Here is a 17,000-nt window from a genome sequence, read left to right as displayed (position 1 = left end):
TCTATTCATTTCTGCACATTCTAAAATTTTCTTTATTACCTCTCCTTCTAATGGGATTTTTTTCTGCCTTTCAATTTTGTGCAAATACAATTCTTGCCGCTATTATTATATAAATAATTAAATAAGTATCTTCTTTGCTACATTTCTCCGGTAAAATACCCAATAAAAATACCTCTGGTTGTAGTTCTATACGCTGGTGTACTATTTCTTCTAATCATGCCTGTATTCTAACCCAATAATTTTTTGCTTCCACTACATATGATAATTTAATAATTAATTTAATTTAATATTTAAATTTATATACCACCCTTCTCAGGGCGGTGAACAGCCATAGATAAAAAACATAGAATACAAAATTTAAAAACAATTTTAAAATATATTAAGCAATTTGGCCCGACAGTTACAATCCCCCATTTAAAATTCAAATTAAAATTACACCATTGGAAAGTTAGGCCAGCCCAGCCTGATGAAATAAAAAAGTTTTGAGGGCCCGACGGAAAGTACGTAGATCTGGAATCGTCCGTATCTTCGGGGGGAGCTCATTCCAGAGGGCAGGTGCTCCCACAGAGAAAGTTCTCCCCCTGGGGGCCACCAGTTGACATTGTTTGGCCGACGGCACCCGGAGGAGCCCCTCTCTGTGGGAGCGTACTGGCCGGTGGGAGGCTCTCGGTGGCAGAAGGCGGTCTCGTAAGTATCCAGATCCTAAGCCATGGAGCGCTCTAAAAGTGGTCACCAACACCTTGAATCGCACCCGGAGGACCACCGGGAGCCAGTGCAGCTCATGCAGGAGAGGTGTTACATGGGAGCGCCATGACGCTCCCATAATCACCTGCGCGGCCGCATTCTTGACCAGTTGGAGCCTCCGGGTGCTCTTCAAGGGGAGCCACATGTAGAGAGCATTACAGTAGTCCAGGCGGGAAGTGACGAGAGCATGAGTGACCGTGCGCAAGGAGTCCCGATCCAGAAAGGGACACAACTGGCGAATCAGGCGAACCTGATAGAAAGCCACCCTGGCCACGGCCGTCACATGTTCTTCTAAAGACAGCCGTGCATCCAGGATAATATGATCCTGGCAATTGAAAACATTTCCAATATTTAGCTGATTTATCCTTAAACATTTTTGCTAACTTTTCGGGTGACATATGCCATCTATAAAACATTTTATATAGGTTTTCTTTATATGCAGTTGCCATTGTTAATTTATAATTCCTTTCCCATAGTTGTTGCCATTTCTCTAATTCTATCGTGTAACCAACATTTTTTGCCCATGTTATCATTGTCTCTTTTACTTCTTCGTCTTCTAATCTGATTTGCAATAAGTAATTATACAGTTTCTTGGTCATTTTTCATCTGTCCCAGTCAATATCTCGTCCAGTTCTGATTTTCCCAGTTTGAAGCCATACTGTCTCAAATCTTTATCATATCTTGATTGTATTTGCAATCGTGTGTACCAATCTGTCTCGATCCCTAGTTTTTCTAGTTCTTGTTTCAAATTTTTAACTTTTTTGTCCTGTGGGTTTTTTTGTAAATCTTTCTCTAATTTCTTATATTTCTCCTCCAATTTCTTTTGAGTTTGTCTATTCTGTTCGTTCTGTTTTCCTAAATATATCATTGTCAATCCTCTAATATATGTCTTACTAGTATCCCATACATTTTGCAATGATGTATCCTCTTTTCTATTTTCTTTTAAGAAAAATGTCAATTCTTTTTCCATATGTTGTAGAAAGCTCTTTTCATTTAGTAAATTTTGATTTAATATCCATCTCATTCTTTTTCTCTGCCCCTTCCATGTCATTGTTATTGGATTGTGATCTGCCCATGTACTTGTTTCTATATCAAACTTATATATCTTAGATATTAATTCTATTGACATCCACATCATATCTATTCTTGACCACAAGATGTGCCTATTTGAGTAGAATGTATATTGCTTTTCCTTCAAATTCTTTTTCTCCATGCATCTTGCAAGCTTAGTTCATCTGTCATTGTATAAAATGCTTTGGGGAGAGTCTTTCTTAATTTTTTATTTACTTGTGTTGATTTGTAATCTAACTCATTATTGACAATCACATTAAAGTCTCCTGTTATGTAAATAGCTTCATCTTCATATTCTAATATTTTTCTGTGTAGTTTTGCATAAAATTATTCTTGATTTTCATTTGGAGCATATATCCCTACTAATAGTATTTTTTATGGTTCATTCCTTCCTTCCTCATCTCAAATATTTGTTTAGATTGAATTGTCTTTTTGATATAAAGTCCTACTCCTCTTTTGCTTTGGCAAGCCAGCATTGTATATAATGTCCCCAAGTTTGGTTGCTCCAAAAGTTTTTTGTGTTGTTTTCTAATGTGAACTTCTTGCAAACATATAATCTCTAATTTTAACTTCTCTAATTTGTTAAATATTCTTCTTCTTTTTATTGCCGAATTTAATCCATTTATGTTCATTGATACTTTAATTTCTTCTTCCATTTCATACTTGTTTACTTGTTTTGTAGATCTAGTCGTTCTTATCTCCCTTTGTTATTTAACTTCTTCAGCTCTCACTCCTTCTCTTATTGCTCTTTCTTCTTGTTCTTTACTTGTCTCTTTTAGTTGTTCTTTTTTTTTCTTCCTGGTGTCCAGCTCCTCTTTCTTTACTCAATCTCTCTTCCTCTTGGAATCATATATTGTTCATAAAATAACTCTGCTTTCTCTATTGTATCTAATCTGTGTCTTTGTTCCTGCCAGTTCACCAAAATTCCTTCTAGTACCAACCATCTAAACTTCACTCCTCTTTTAATCAAACATTTCGTGAGAAATTGATATTCTTTTCTTAAGTCTCTAACTCTTCTTGGAATTTGTTTCAGTGCCACTGACTCTCTCCCTTTGTGCTTTAAATACATTCTATAAATACTATAAATACATTCAATTGAGCAGAGTGAAGCTGAGATGAAAACTCAGGGTCCATGCAAGTGCATGATGATTTTCTTTTTATCTCATACCTCTCAAAGATAGGAACATAGGCTGGAGCTCTAAATCTCTGAAAATAACCAGAAAGCTATATTCTAATACAGGGAGAACATTTCATTTTTTCACGATTATTATTTTTTCTCTTAGGTGAATTCCTTGATAAGGTACGGCAAAGAAAACAAAACATTACAGTGTTAGACTTGGGATGTGGTAAAGGTGGGGACTTGCTGAAGTGGAGAAAAGGCCGAATAAGTAAACTTGTATGTACAGGTAAGAACAGCAAATTAATTTGATATGGGAATCATGTTAAATTGTAGATAACATAGAAAAGGAACTTTGAGATATCTTTAATTTTTATTCTGCAAATATAATTTATAAAAATAGTAAGAAAATACTTTAAATCCATGTATAGGATAAGCTACTTTAATAGTACCTGGCTCTGGTAGGGTGAGAAAGTAGAGAAAATTCCCAAAGGCATATTTTATATCCATATTATGGATATAAAATATGGAGTGTGTTCAATACACTCAAGTTTGCTAATAGTGAAAACAAGAAATTTTGAAATTAAACGAAACTTGGCTATTATACGGGTAAAAAAGAATAAAATCTGCAACACTAGCATCTAGAATCACTGATTTTATTGTGTTAACTCTGTTTCAGTTGCATAGTTTCTTGAGTGGTATAAGTAAAATCAGATCTGCAGTACTTAACAGTATCTTCTAGAAGGGATGTTTTAAATAGTACACAAATAGTACACAATATATGGAAGAGAGTCAAATGAAGTTGGCTGAAGTTTCTTGTATTTGACTAATTTTACATCCAGAATTCTATTTGTCTTGCCAACTGCTAGATTCCTATCTGGGATTGTAAAATACATTATTGTCCTTAAAAAAATGTTACATATGTCAGCTATGCATGCAATAAATATGTATTATATTATATGACTGAAATGCTTTCTAATTGTTCTTTAACTGAATCTCTTCAATGCACATTCTCTAACTGCACTATCCCATACTGTACTCACTGCAAATAATTGTGTTAAACATTTGCCAAAGGTATTACTTTTAGATTTGATTTGTTCTGAATAAACCAGGGGTGAGATGCTCCTGGTCCAGACCAGATCGCCCAATCCGGTAGCGATGGTGGCAGGTGGTTCGGAGAACCGATAGCAAAAATCCCCATCCATGCCCAGCTGAGCCATGAGATCGTCAGAGCTTTTTTTTTACTTTTAAAAGCATTTTTTCTACAACTTCTTTGGCAGGAGAGGTTGTAAAAAAAATGCTTTTAAAAGGTTAAAAAAAAGCCTCTGAAGATCACACCTGAGCCGCACTATAGTCAGAGGCTTTTTTTAACTTTTAAAAGCAATGCTTTTAAAAGTAAAAAAAAAGATTGCGTGCCACAGCTGATCCCTCCTGCGCGCTGTTCTACTTACTGCCTTTTAGCGTGCACTGCAACAAACCAGTAGTAAACCGGTTCAGATTTCACCACTGGAATAAACACTACTGAACACTGCCATACCCTTGATGTACTATAAATAAGAAGTATTTGGTTTTAAATAGAACTGTATTCGTTTGAATTAAGCCTCCATTTTTGCTAAATCTCACAAATAAGTGATATTTCAGCTTTTTTTAAAAAACAGATATTGCTGGTGTATCTGTACAACAGTGTGAACAGCGTTACCAAGATATGAAAAATCGTGGTCGCCAGAATGATAGATTTTTCAGTGCAGAATTTATAACTGCGGATAGCACCAAGGTATAGTTGTTTCATGCTATTTATTTTCTTTTTATTACTTTGAGATATGCTATTCTTTCTGTAAAGGATGGAAAGTAATCAATATGACTAAAGCAAAATTTTAGAAAAAGGTGCTAAACTCTTAGAAAAATAATTGCAAATTTTATAGACTGAATAATTAATCTAATTTTGTTGGCAGGGAGAGTTAGGAATTAGTCTTAAACATTACCTCTCTAAAACTGTCAAGATTTGTGGTACTGTATTTCAATGAGACAAGTACACATTTGTAATTTATGCTATGTGAAATCGTATGTTCAGATATTCACAATTTTATGTAACAATTTTTCTATATACTGTTATGTCACAAATCTACATACGGGTTGCCTAAAATTGTTCTCTTCATTGTTGTTTGTTTCCCTGGAAAAAAAGTCCGAATACTTTTTACTTAGAATTCAGTTCATAAAGATATAACAGATATTGTGATACAATAGATACAAAAAGGTAATTTTAGTTAGGTTTTTGAAAAGCTTTGTAGTTAGGATGCTGGAATAATATATGTTTGTTTTTATTTCCCTTTTTTGTTAATTTCAGGAACTTCTGTCTAAAAAGTACAGGGATAGCAATATGTACTTTGACATTTGCAGCTGTCAGTTTGTATATCATTATTCATTTGAGACCTATGAGCAAGCGGATATGATGCTTAAAAATGCTTGTGAGCAACTTTCCCCTGGAGGATACTTCATTGGCACAACTCCAGATAGTTACCAACTTGTGTAAGTTGATGAGAATGAATTATGTGAGAACAAATAAAGGAAATACTTTTTAAGTCAGATATTTTCAAATGTCAGTTTTTTTGGAATTGATTGGACAAAGTATTAATGCCATAACATTGATGAATATCATTATTAATATCTGCTCATATTATTCACCTTGACTGTTTCATTTGTTTGCCTGCCTGGCACATAATCAATCAATCCAGCTCTGGTCTGTGGATCTTGTGACTATAATCTAAAGTAAATGTACTAAATATATAATATAAATATCATTTAAATTAGAAACACTGTATGTCTAGTTTGATTCTGTATTTTATTAGTCCACAGAATTCCTAACTTTAAAATTTTCAGACCCCCTCTTAAAAAACACCCTACCCTCTTAAGATATAGAAAAGCATTTTCTGTTCATTAAAATATCCAATTTTCATTGTTCCAAACAATGAATATTTTTGCATGTCCCCATGTTCTGAAGCACCATTTTGCTTCTAATTTGAAGCCTTCCACAGCCATTAGACTTTGATTACCCTCTGTTAATTAACTTATTCAGGATATCCAAAGACATGCAGCCATCACATTTCTGAGTGTGCCTGTTGAAAGGTCACTTCCCCTAATATGTTGGAGCAAATCAGATGCTCCTTACTGAAGTGTCAAAGCTGTTGCATTTTCCACAGCTGCCTCACTATTCCATCAGTCTTGGCAGGCGTAATTTCCACCTGTACAAATGTTCAGATAGTCTTCAAAAAGTCCTCTGAGCAGCTGCACCATGTTTTTCCTAAGGCGTGGTTGCCTCACTGCTTTATTCTGTCTTTCTTCTGTCCAATAAGATTTTTTGTCATTGTTTTATTTGGCTTCTTAGTTTTCTTTGAATTGGCTGTAACTTCTCTTAAGTTTAACCAAATGTTGTAATAGTCTTTTTTTAATGTTTTGCCATAGAAAACGCCTTGAATCTTCAGAAACAAATTCATTTGGGAATGAAATATATAATGTAAAGTTTCAGAAAAAGGGAGAGTATCCTTTGTTTGGTTGCAAATATGACTTCCACTTGGAAGGGGTGGTTGATGTTCCAGAATTCCTGGTTTATTTTCCATTGCTGGAAGAGTAAGTTCTTACCTAATTTTATTTTTTGCATGTTAGTTTAGTTTTAATTCTATGCTATGCTATGTTGTGCTATGTTGTGCTATGCTATTTTCAGCCTCTTTGCTTTATATTTTAAATATTGTCAGCTACTTTGAGTAATTGACATAGAAAAGTAGGTTATAAAACAACAAAAGTACTGTGTTTTATTTAAATGTTTGTCAGAGTTGTCCATAAGTTGGCTTTGCCTATTTTAAGTCTTTCTGTGTAGTAATTTAAGCTTAAGTTTCCTTGAGGAATAATAGAGCCAGGAATAGCTGAATTCGAGCAAACAGACTTTTTGTTCACTGTTTGGAATTATATAGGTTGTCCTTAGCCTGTATGTTCAATGACTGTACAAAGATACGATGATGCTGAAAAATGGACAAGATTGGGCCTAACATTCTCCTGCCCACATTTCACATTTCATGCCCAACTGGGCATTCACCTCCCTGACACAGTACCCATCCTCCCATCTGTTGTTTCCACCTGCAGCTGTTACCTGTTTGCCTGGAATTTCTGACTCTTCCCATGCCATGGTCATGTGCAGTCTTCACTTAACAATCCACATCATTCTGGAGTTATGATGGGGTTGCCATTGTTAAGTGATGCAGTCTTATGATGTGGCACTTTATAACTGCATTATTTAATGATGGCAATTCAAGATAACCTGAGGACTAGTTGTAGCTTTCTTCTTCATTCCTTCCTCTTCTTTACATCCTCTTTTATACAGACAGAATTAGCACTAATTAAAATGAATGTATTTGGTCCTATGGTCTTAATATTGTATTCCAACTTACTTTCCAGTGTTCATAGAATCAGCAGGATGCTATGTCTGGAAAAAAGGCAAATGTAACTTAAGGCTGCTTGAATAAAAGTGCAGTTTCCAAAATCATGGAAAATAATTGTTCCTCTGCATTAGTTTACTTCACCTCAAGTATTGCTTCTAGCACTGGATGCAGTATTTTTTAAAAAATGGAGGCAATTTAAAACAAGTGTAAAATGGCAAAGAGGATGAGCAGGGGACTAGAAATTAAGTCTTTCCAGAAACAAGCTAAGTGGAGTTTTAAATCTTGAGAAAATATGCCTTTTCAAGTACTAGAATAGGTGACACACACAAAATGCCACAACATTGTCCCAAAGGTGCTTTTTGAAAAGGCAACTGGACTTTCCTTTGTTCTGTTTCTTGAAGATATTTTGCTTCCAGTCCCGGATTCAGGTGACCCTGAGGGCGTAGATAAACCCCAAATGACCTCAAGGACTCTCAGACAGAGTGCTAATGTCCAGTTGACTGCAAGGAATATAAATCATCCTCTCCTCCCCTCCCCCCCACCGTTCAGAATTGAGGAAGCTTCTTCGATGAGAAGTGAAACATCTTCAAGGAAAAAACAAAGAAAAGTCCAGTTGCCTTTTGAAAAAGTACCTTTGGGACAACAATGACCTGGATGACTGAGAATCTTCATGGACAATGCCACAACACGTTCTCTGTTGTTTCAGACTCAGAAAATAGAATAAAGGTATTATGTGAAAGTAGATTCTAATTAAATGCTGAATAAATTTCTTTACAGTTAGAACAGTTTGTTAATGAAACTTATTACTCAAGATAGTTGAATGTCTTCAAACAAAATTTAGACAGACAGTTTTAACAGATGCTTTAATTTTGATTTCCAAATTGAGCACAATTGGGCTTGGTAATTTAAATAATTCCTTCTGATCCTGTAATGCATGTTGCTGCAATTTTGATGCAGATTATGGTAGCTCTGGATACAGAAGTACTATTTGAAAACTTAGTATTTTGAGAATTAATAATTTCATGATATGCTATAAAATTTACTTTGCAGCATGGCAAAGAAGTATAAAATGAAACTAGTCTACAAAAAAACCTTTTGGGAATTTTATGAAGAAAAAGCGAAGAACATGGAACATAAAATGCTTCTGCAACAAATGAAGGCATTGGAGGTAAGTGCTTGATATAGATATAATATGTATAATCTTAAATTGTTGGTCTGGTCAACTTTTTAAATAATGTATTATCATTAGATTAAAAGGGAATTTTGTAATAGTTTCCATGTTTATTTGCATTTGAATCAAGTGCATTTAAGATTTTGACTTTTACTATTGGCTACTCACTTCTGTAATAAACATTAAAATGTGTTATTTAAAATCTAATTGATATATGGATACAACCATTGGAGTAACCTAAGTAATAGTAAATTACTATTTACTAAGTAATAGTAAATTGTTTTAAGTTTGTTATTGATAACTCTATTGACTTTCCCCATTTGGATGTCATCAGCTAGGCTCACTGGAAATTATAAGAAATGCAGTTCCATCACATTTGGACAGCATCTGATTGCAGAAGGTTAATCTGAGATATGGGGTAGTATAAATATAGTATCAGATCAAAGCTAAGTTGGGCTTATTCTGTAAAGATCTTGAATACAAACCACTTCTATCTCCTTTAATTCTGTAATGGGTGGAAGGAGATATACAATTATAAATTGGAAGATACAGTGTGGTGTACAACAAGTACGTTTTGTTGTGGAGATTATCACCTGCTCATATAATTTTTAGTTTGCTGTCCATGGGTTATATTTGCATTAATTCTACCTAAGCTATTTTTCAGAAATACCCCGCTGATGAAGGTTCCAGATTGGTCTCACAAATAAAAGAGGATTATGAGCATGCTGAAATGTTTAAGAAGGATGGAAAAGGAAAACTACCTTTTGTAAGTATTGGCAGAATTGTATTTCTCTGCCTGAAATGTTAAAACGTAGTCATTTAAGTCAATGTGAACACAGCAATACCTTATCTTTCAACCAGATCAGTTTGGTTGAAGTCTTGCAATTTAAGATATTTTTCTTCTCTGTTGGATAGGCTTAGGTCTCTATTAGATCGCCTATAGCACATATTCTCTTCTCTTATGGTGCCACTGTGAAGGAAGAACGTTTTCTCAGGTTGCTGACTTGATATAGGTTATGAAATCAGTCTGCCTCTTTGCCCAAATGTCAGGGAGAGATTCCCCCCCCCTTAATTTCTGTAAAATGGTGAAACTATTCATGTCTTATTATTGGTTTCTGTTTGCAGAAAGGGCAAGAAAGTACTGAAGCTTTTTGTGTGTGTCATGTTGGTACACAATGTTAATGTTAGGTTTGCTTGTGTAGCAAATAGCTTTTTAAAACAGTTATTATTTGGAACTTCTGAGCCTTAGAAGGAGAAAAAATATAGTGTAATCACAGTTGTATGTTTTAAGGTCTGATATTGGCATATAATAACTTACAAAGGTGTCTTTATGTATAATCAGGGCTGTTCAAAATGAAACATCAGCCTTGTAAATAAATTTACAAAAATTGCTAGTTTAATTATTGTATTTTTCGGACTATAAGATGCACTGGAGTATAAGACACACCTAGATTTTGAAGAGGAAAACAAGAAAAAAATAGTTTTTGGCCTCCGTCCGTCTGCTTTTTGCCCTCCCCAGCCCCCAAGAGCACTCTGCAGGCCTCCCAAACCCTCTGCACGTCCCGTTTTTGCAAAAAACGGGGCCATTTTTTGCAAAAACGGGACACGGGTGGTGGTTTTGGGAGGCCAAAACAGGGCCGTATTTGATCTATAAGACGCATTGACATTTCCACTCACTTTTATAGGGAAAAAAGTATGTCTTATAGTCCAAAAATACGGTATTATGTCTACCTTCTCAGAACATAGTAATTTTAAGAGAGTTCAGCTATTGTTTGAAGATAGAAGTAGTGTAGAAATGATTTGACAAAATCCTTTGTGTGTTTATTATTGAAAATGTTTTTTGCTCCAGATAACAAATAGTTACATTCAAGTAAATTGCTATCCTTTTTTGCTTGAGTATGCTTTATTATGTGTGGAAAGTTGCAGACAATATTTTTCTAAGAGAATAGAGGTAGTCATTATTTATTGATAGTTAAAAATTACAGTGAGGATGAAAAAGTAACTGTATAACCAATCCTTACATTTATGACCTTCACAAGAATAAAGCAAAAGAAAGCTGAAGTAAGATAATAAATACAGTTGTGGTTTCACTTAGTGACTGCTTCACTAAACAACTGGATTACTGTTCCCAATTGTAGTTGCAATAACAAAGACTACATTAGTAATATTAAGAAATTGAGAAATATTCTTATTTCCTAGGTTAAAAAAGGTAACTTGCAAGTTCTAATATTAAGCAATTGTTCTAGGAAGATAAATAGTTCTATCCAAGTTAGTTGCTATCTTTGTTTGCCACAGTATCCTTTAATATATGTGGAGAGTTGCAGAGAAGCTTTTGAATATTAATATTAAGGAAATAACCAGCAGTGGTCCAGTATTATGCACAGTGGATTGAGCAGTTGGATAGATAGATAGATAGATAGATAGATAGATAGATAGATAGATAGATAGACAGACGTTTATATATTCTCTTACTTGTTAACTGATTTATTGGTTTGAAACCCAGGGGCAAATCATAGCATAAGGTTAGGGTAAACCTAAAGATGTTCTTAAATTAAGTTTAAAAGGTAAAGGTTCCCCTTGCACATATGTGCTAGTCGTTCCTGACTCTAGCGGGCAGTGGTCATCTCCATTTCAAAGCCGAAGAGCCAGCACTGTCTGAAGACATCTCTGTGGTCATGTGGCTGGCATGACTAAATGCCAAAGGCGCACGGAACGCTGTTACCTTCCCACCAAAGGTGGTCCCTATTTTTCTATTTTACGTGCTTTCAAACTGCTAGGTTGGCAGAAGCTGGGATAAGTAACGGGAGTTCACCCCGTTATGGCACTAGGGATTCGAACAGCTGAACTGCCGACCTTTCGATTGACAAGCTCAGCATCTTAGCCACTGAGCCACCACTAAGTTAAGCTTAGCTTCTGGTAATTAAATAAAATCTTTCATATAAGGTGAATCTGCTTGGTTTCTAATACCAGACAAGGTCCTCCAAATTATTTTTTTAGATAAACATATATAAATGTGTAAAAACTCATTTTTTAAATTTTCTTCATGTAAAAATGTTTTTTTTAATTTCAGAGAGATGGAATTTCTCAGATATTTATAATTGGATGTTATTTATTTTTCTCACATCTTCTTTGTGAGGCTCTTGCCAGGTTATACCTGCAATAACAAAAGATCTGCAGAAGAAATTTTACATAATGATAAAAAATAATTAAACCACAGATAAAATAAGGCAGCTAACATTACATGTAAATGGCAGGTTCTATCAGCAGAGATTTTAAGAAGGAATTGATAGATGGGTAAAAATGCCAAATCCAGTCTAAACATCTGGCTGACTATATGATAAAGCATGATAATAATATTAAGTAATAGAAAATGAAGAAGCTAAAATGGGACTTTAGAATTCAGATAGACAAGCCCCTGCCACATAACAGTTTAGACTTCATGATTGTTGGTAATAAAGGCAAAGTCTGGAAAGTGGACATTGCACTCCAGTATCTGGAGATAGAATAGAAAATAAAGACCTTGAGAGAAAATCACAAAATACAAAGGCCCCCAAATGGAAGTAGAACAACTATGGCAAAAGAAAACAACAATTGCACCAATTGTAATAAGCACTTTGGGTGGAATTGCAAAACATCTGGAGTACCACTTAAACATCACTGGCATTGACAAAATGACCATCAATCAGTTGCAGAAGCGTCATGCGCAGTGGCTGGATGCGTCAAGCGCAGGCCATGCCTACTTCAGCTCCGCGAATGGGAAAAACATCATGAAACGTCATGTGATAGCAACGTGATGCCACAAGTTTGACACCTATGCAACAGGAGGACAGAAATGTCAAATCCAATCTAAACATCTGGCCAACTGTGTGACTCATGCTATTAACAAAATCACCAGTCCATTGCAAAAGGCAGTTTTATTTAGAACAGCTTACTTTGTGTCAATACTTTTAATATCAATCAACGACATCTGCCTATCCCAGGTGCTTGGGAGGGACTTGATAGGTGGACAAAAATGGCAAATCACATCCAAACATCTGACTGACTGCAACCAATAATAACAATAGCTGTTTTTAATAATTTCCTGGATCTTAGGAAAGTAAGATCATATTTCAAAGGGCAAAGAATTCAATAATATTGCTCCCATCACAGAAAACAATATTTGCATCCTCCATCCCTCTAATTTAACAGAAATTGGAGGCTGCTTCTGGGAGCTTATCTTCAGATGGCATGACATTGAAAACTGGCAGAAAGTTTTTAGATATTTTAACAGTATGAAATCTTAGTATTAATCCAATGTTCAGCTTCTAACTGCTTAGGGTCAAAGAAAATGCTTAAGTATTATTGTAGAATTTGGTTTAGCTTTTTGAAGTATAGGAAAACTTCAGAGAAAAACAATCTTGTAAATTTCTTTCTCTTTCATTTTAGGGAACAATGAGTAAACCTGAATGGGAAGCAACAAGTATGTATTGCAAGCAGTGTTTGAAAATTCCTGGAATAGTTATCAAATATCTGTCAAATATACATATGTTTGCTTAGCAGCATTTCTGCATTTGTCTTGCTATTGTACTATTATGATAAATTTATTGAGTGGAAATATTTCATAAATCTACAAAGTGAATTTTTGCACAAAAGGACTGGTTATTCATCATAGTATTTCCAATTTCATCAGTAGGTACTGAGATTAAATTCAGTCATTTAACTTTGCCTAGCATTCAAGAACATGGAAATGAAAATCACTTTCACACTGTTAAAAAAACATTGTGAGTATATCCATGCAGGCAGTCAGTGTTGACTGTTTCTGGAAGAAATGCTTACCTTTCAAATTTATAATCAAAAATTATAAATAGGCATTAACATTTATTATATTTTACAAATAACACAAATTAATTTTCCTAATATTTTGGATGATGTTTATTGAAATTTATTCCTTAGGTCAATTCCACCGTCAAACATCAGTGGAATTGACGTAAGGAATAAATTTCAATATAGTAATATCCTTATGGTTTCAAAAAAATGGAATGACTAAAACTGAATTATGCTGAATTATTAGTTTTAAAATGTTTGAAAATTATGAGACATGCTTGATTATGCTTTATTCTTAAAGTGTAAAATAGGAACTATGAGCCACTAATTATAGCTGTTGTTGATGGTGATCAACCTAGCACCTATACATTTTGTTACATATTATCTTATCTTTCATGACATGAACCATGTACCGTATTTTTCAGAATACAAGATGCACCTTTTTCTCCCCTAAAAGGGGGTGAAAATTTGGGTGCGTCTTATACGTAGCCCCGCCGACCCATTGGCCCTCACCATTTGGCCTCTGTCTCCCAGCAATTTACCTCCTTCCAGCAAGCAGCAAGAAGAAACAGTCCATTTCAGCTTCAGCAAGGTCTAATTAGCACAAGTTGATTATCAATTGGATTGGCCTCCCGACTCTCAGCTGTTTCAGACTGCAGAGATTGCCATTGCCTATTGCTGCGCGGGCCTCTGATGCTTGCTGCAAGGAGGTAAATTGCTAGGAGCAGATTTTTTTTCTGTGCTATTCAAGCAAGCTGTGCTGAAAACGAAAATGAAAGTAAAGCAGGCTATTTGCTGTTTGCTGCAATGAGGCAAAATTGCTGGGAGGCAGAGGCAGAGGCAGATTTCTTTTTCTTGTTTTCCTCACCAAAAAAGGTAGGTGCATCTTATAGTCCGGAACGTATTATACTCCGAAAAATACGGTATGTTAAGTGCAACTATATATATTATTGTTTGTACTATTAATAGATTTATAGAAAAGTTTCCCATTAGTGTAGATATTGTAGATATAGCAAAAGAAAAAAATACAAAGTTGAGACCAACTGATTTTCATTTAATTTAAATTTTTAAAAAATCAATGCAATTACTCACTCACTAGGTAAGCAGTATCCTTTTGTAATCTGTATCATAAATTAAAATTCTTAGCAATTCTTAGAGAAATCCTGGGGTTGTAACCAAGGCTTGGGTGAAGGGTGCTGCAGGTTCTGTGCTTCTGTATTAAGTGAATACATGGCTTTATAATAGTTAAATGTGGTTGTATATATCAGCTAATTACCTTTGAAATATCAATATGTGGTACAGGTAATCTACAACAGTTCATTCAGTGACTGTTCAAAGTTACAATCACACTGAAAAAAGTAACATGACCATTTTTTATACATGACCGTTGCAGCATCTCCGTGGTCATGTGATCAGAATTTGGGAGCTTGGCAATTGGTTCATGTTTATGACAGTTGCAGTGTCCTGGGATCATGTGACAATGGGGAAGCCAGATTCACTTAACAGCTGTGTTATTAACAACTGCAATGATTCACTTAACTGTGGCTAGAAAGATCACTTAACAAATGAGTCACTTAACAACAAATTTTGGGCTCATTTGAGGTCGTAAGTCGTGGACTACCTGTATTTAAAAAAATAATCATCTTTTCTTAAATATATCACCAAGTACATGTGCTTTCTGTATATACACATTACTAGAAGTAGTTCTGTCTGGCTATGTTATGAATGATAACAATAATGATAATGATAATTGAGTAGATATGAATAGAACTTGCATAGTTTCAGGTTTGAATATGTACAAAAAAAAAATGAGTATTAGGAACATCTTAATTGTTGAAATTTTTGACATGAGATCAGGCTGTTAATATTTTACTTTTTTCCCTTCTAGGTCTATACTTGATTTTTGCATTTGAAAAACTTTAAAAGGAAAAAGAAAACAATGAAATACAGAGGATGTGAACAAGCATCCAAACTGACAGCTATTTTATATTTTTATGTTTAAGCGTGTGCAGGAAACAACCAAGATTAGGCATGCTTATATTTGAGTCATGGCTGCCTGTCTGTGACAGATGGATTTTTTGTTGTTGTTTGTATGTGGTGTATATACAGTATATGTGTTATGCCTTTTACTTTTTGTGTGGTATGGCTAGGTTCCTACTTTCAACGAAAGATGAGTTTTCTGGAATACTCAGGGTGTTTTCAGGTACAGAGTTGCCACATTGACTCCTTAAAGCTGTATCGTGACAGTTGTCACAGTACTGTATGAAGATCTGAGCATATGTAACTGCTGCCAACTAAAATGTTTAAGGAATAGTTTGGTAATTATATTGCTACAAATTATAGGACTACAAATTACATTGCCAAGGACTACAAGTTCACTTATTGTTACACTTCTTGCAAAATAAATTTCCAAGGGATTATCATTTGAGATCTGCTGCAAGATGCTGTTGGGTTGTATAAAGTTGTAGACTAGTAAATTTGTAAGCACTGAAATGTGAGTCTGGATCCAGTATTTGCTGCAATCAGTAGAAATGTTACCCTGTTTTGAAACCTGTACTAGTGGGCATTTTCTTTAGACAACCTTGTAAAGAGCTTACATGATTCAACAGCTCTTTTATGTGTACGAGTTCTGTGTGTGTTGGGATACCAGAACTTCATTATTAATGGCTTGGATTTTCTATTTCACAGTGGAGTATTTTCACTGTTAAATTAATTGTGGTTGGTATGTAGGATGGGTAATATTTGGAGAAATACTATTGTGCTGTTTGTATTCCTTAGATTGTAATTTCTTTTAAAATAGGTAATGAAAATTAAAAATATTTCTCTTCTTATCACTTACGTGTATCTGAGAAGTTGGAATTCCCAACTATATGGCTGTTCATACTGTATATATTCTTTGAAAAATTATGATACATAAGTAGCAAAAGTCATTGCCATGAGATTTTTTTTTTTTTTTACAAATACTATATTTACACAGAATTGTCCTACAAATCATGATTTTTCTGAGCTGGATTTAATTGGATATACACTTTTAAATGAATAAAGGGTAGGTCAACACTACAGTGAATGTACACACTAAATAATGGTAGGGGCTTGCAGGAATGTGGGTTGTGTGGCCATGGTGTTCTGGATGAAATAGGCCAATTTTATAACATCCAAAATACTACATCCTGTTTTTGGTTTAGAGGTTTAACTTCTTGAAAACTCTGGGACAATGGCTTAGCTAAGTATGGTTTGGAGAATTGGAATCTTGGGAAGCTCATGGAATCATAGGTTTTGCACTTATCTACATGTTTACATATGTAAAAGCAGTTTGTGGCATATGTTTCCAATATGTAAGGGATATATAAAGAGATGAAACTTATTTTATTGAAATGAAAAGATTTCCCACTAAATTCTGCATATATAGATTTTTATTGTAACCGTAGCTTTAAATTGTAATCTTAAAAATGAGTTCACCACTCAGCTGCTACATGATACATTGATAGGAGATAACTCATGTGACTTAAACTGTGATACTTTAAATGAACAACTTCTGTCTTCATCTTAAATGAACAACTGCTCGATCACACAACTTACATGTTTGTTCTTGGTTCCTTTTTCATTCTCCATATTTTGCCAACTGGTCAGTTCTCATAATAAAGCTATTTACAGCTGGTGTAAA

The 17,000-nt window shown here is 34.7% G+C and overlaps 1 protein-coding gene across 3 annotated transcripts in view; it reads left to right on the top strand.

Annotated features, from left to right (window-relative positions):
* Positions 1–17,000, top strand: part of RNMT (RNA guanine-7 methyltransferase) — a 23,070-nt gene extending 6,070 nt beyond the window's left edge. For all 3 annotated transcript variants that reach the window (XM_034429397.2, XM_087891300.1, XM_087891299.1), the window contains exons 4-11: positions 3,099–3,221; positions 4,591–4,706; positions 5,277–5,458; positions 6,392–6,556; positions 8,413–8,530; positions 9,198–9,299; positions 12,959–12,992; positions 15,225–17,000. In XM_034429397.2, the coding sequence (XP_034285288.1) occupies positions 3,099–3,221; positions 4,591–4,706; positions 5,277–5,458; positions 6,392–6,556; positions 8,413–8,530; positions 9,198–9,299; positions 12,959–12,992; positions 15,225–15,259 (875 nt within the window). In that variant the 3' untranslated portion in view covers positions 15,260–17,000. The remainder of the gene's footprint in view (positions 1–3,098; positions 3,222–4,590; positions 4,707–5,276; positions 5,459–6,391; positions 6,557–8,412; positions 8,531–9,197; positions 9,300–12,958; positions 12,993–15,224) is intronic.

This window comes from Pantherophis guttatus, chromosome 3, assembly GCF_059756535.1.
Source record: "Pantherophis guttatus breed Tessera chromosome 3, ASM5975653v1, whole genome shotgun sequence".
NCBI lineage: Eukaryota > Metazoa > Chordata > Lepidosauria > Squamata > Colubridae > Pantherophis > Pantherophis guttatus.
This window is presented reverse-complemented; position numbering and strand designations above follow the sequence as displayed.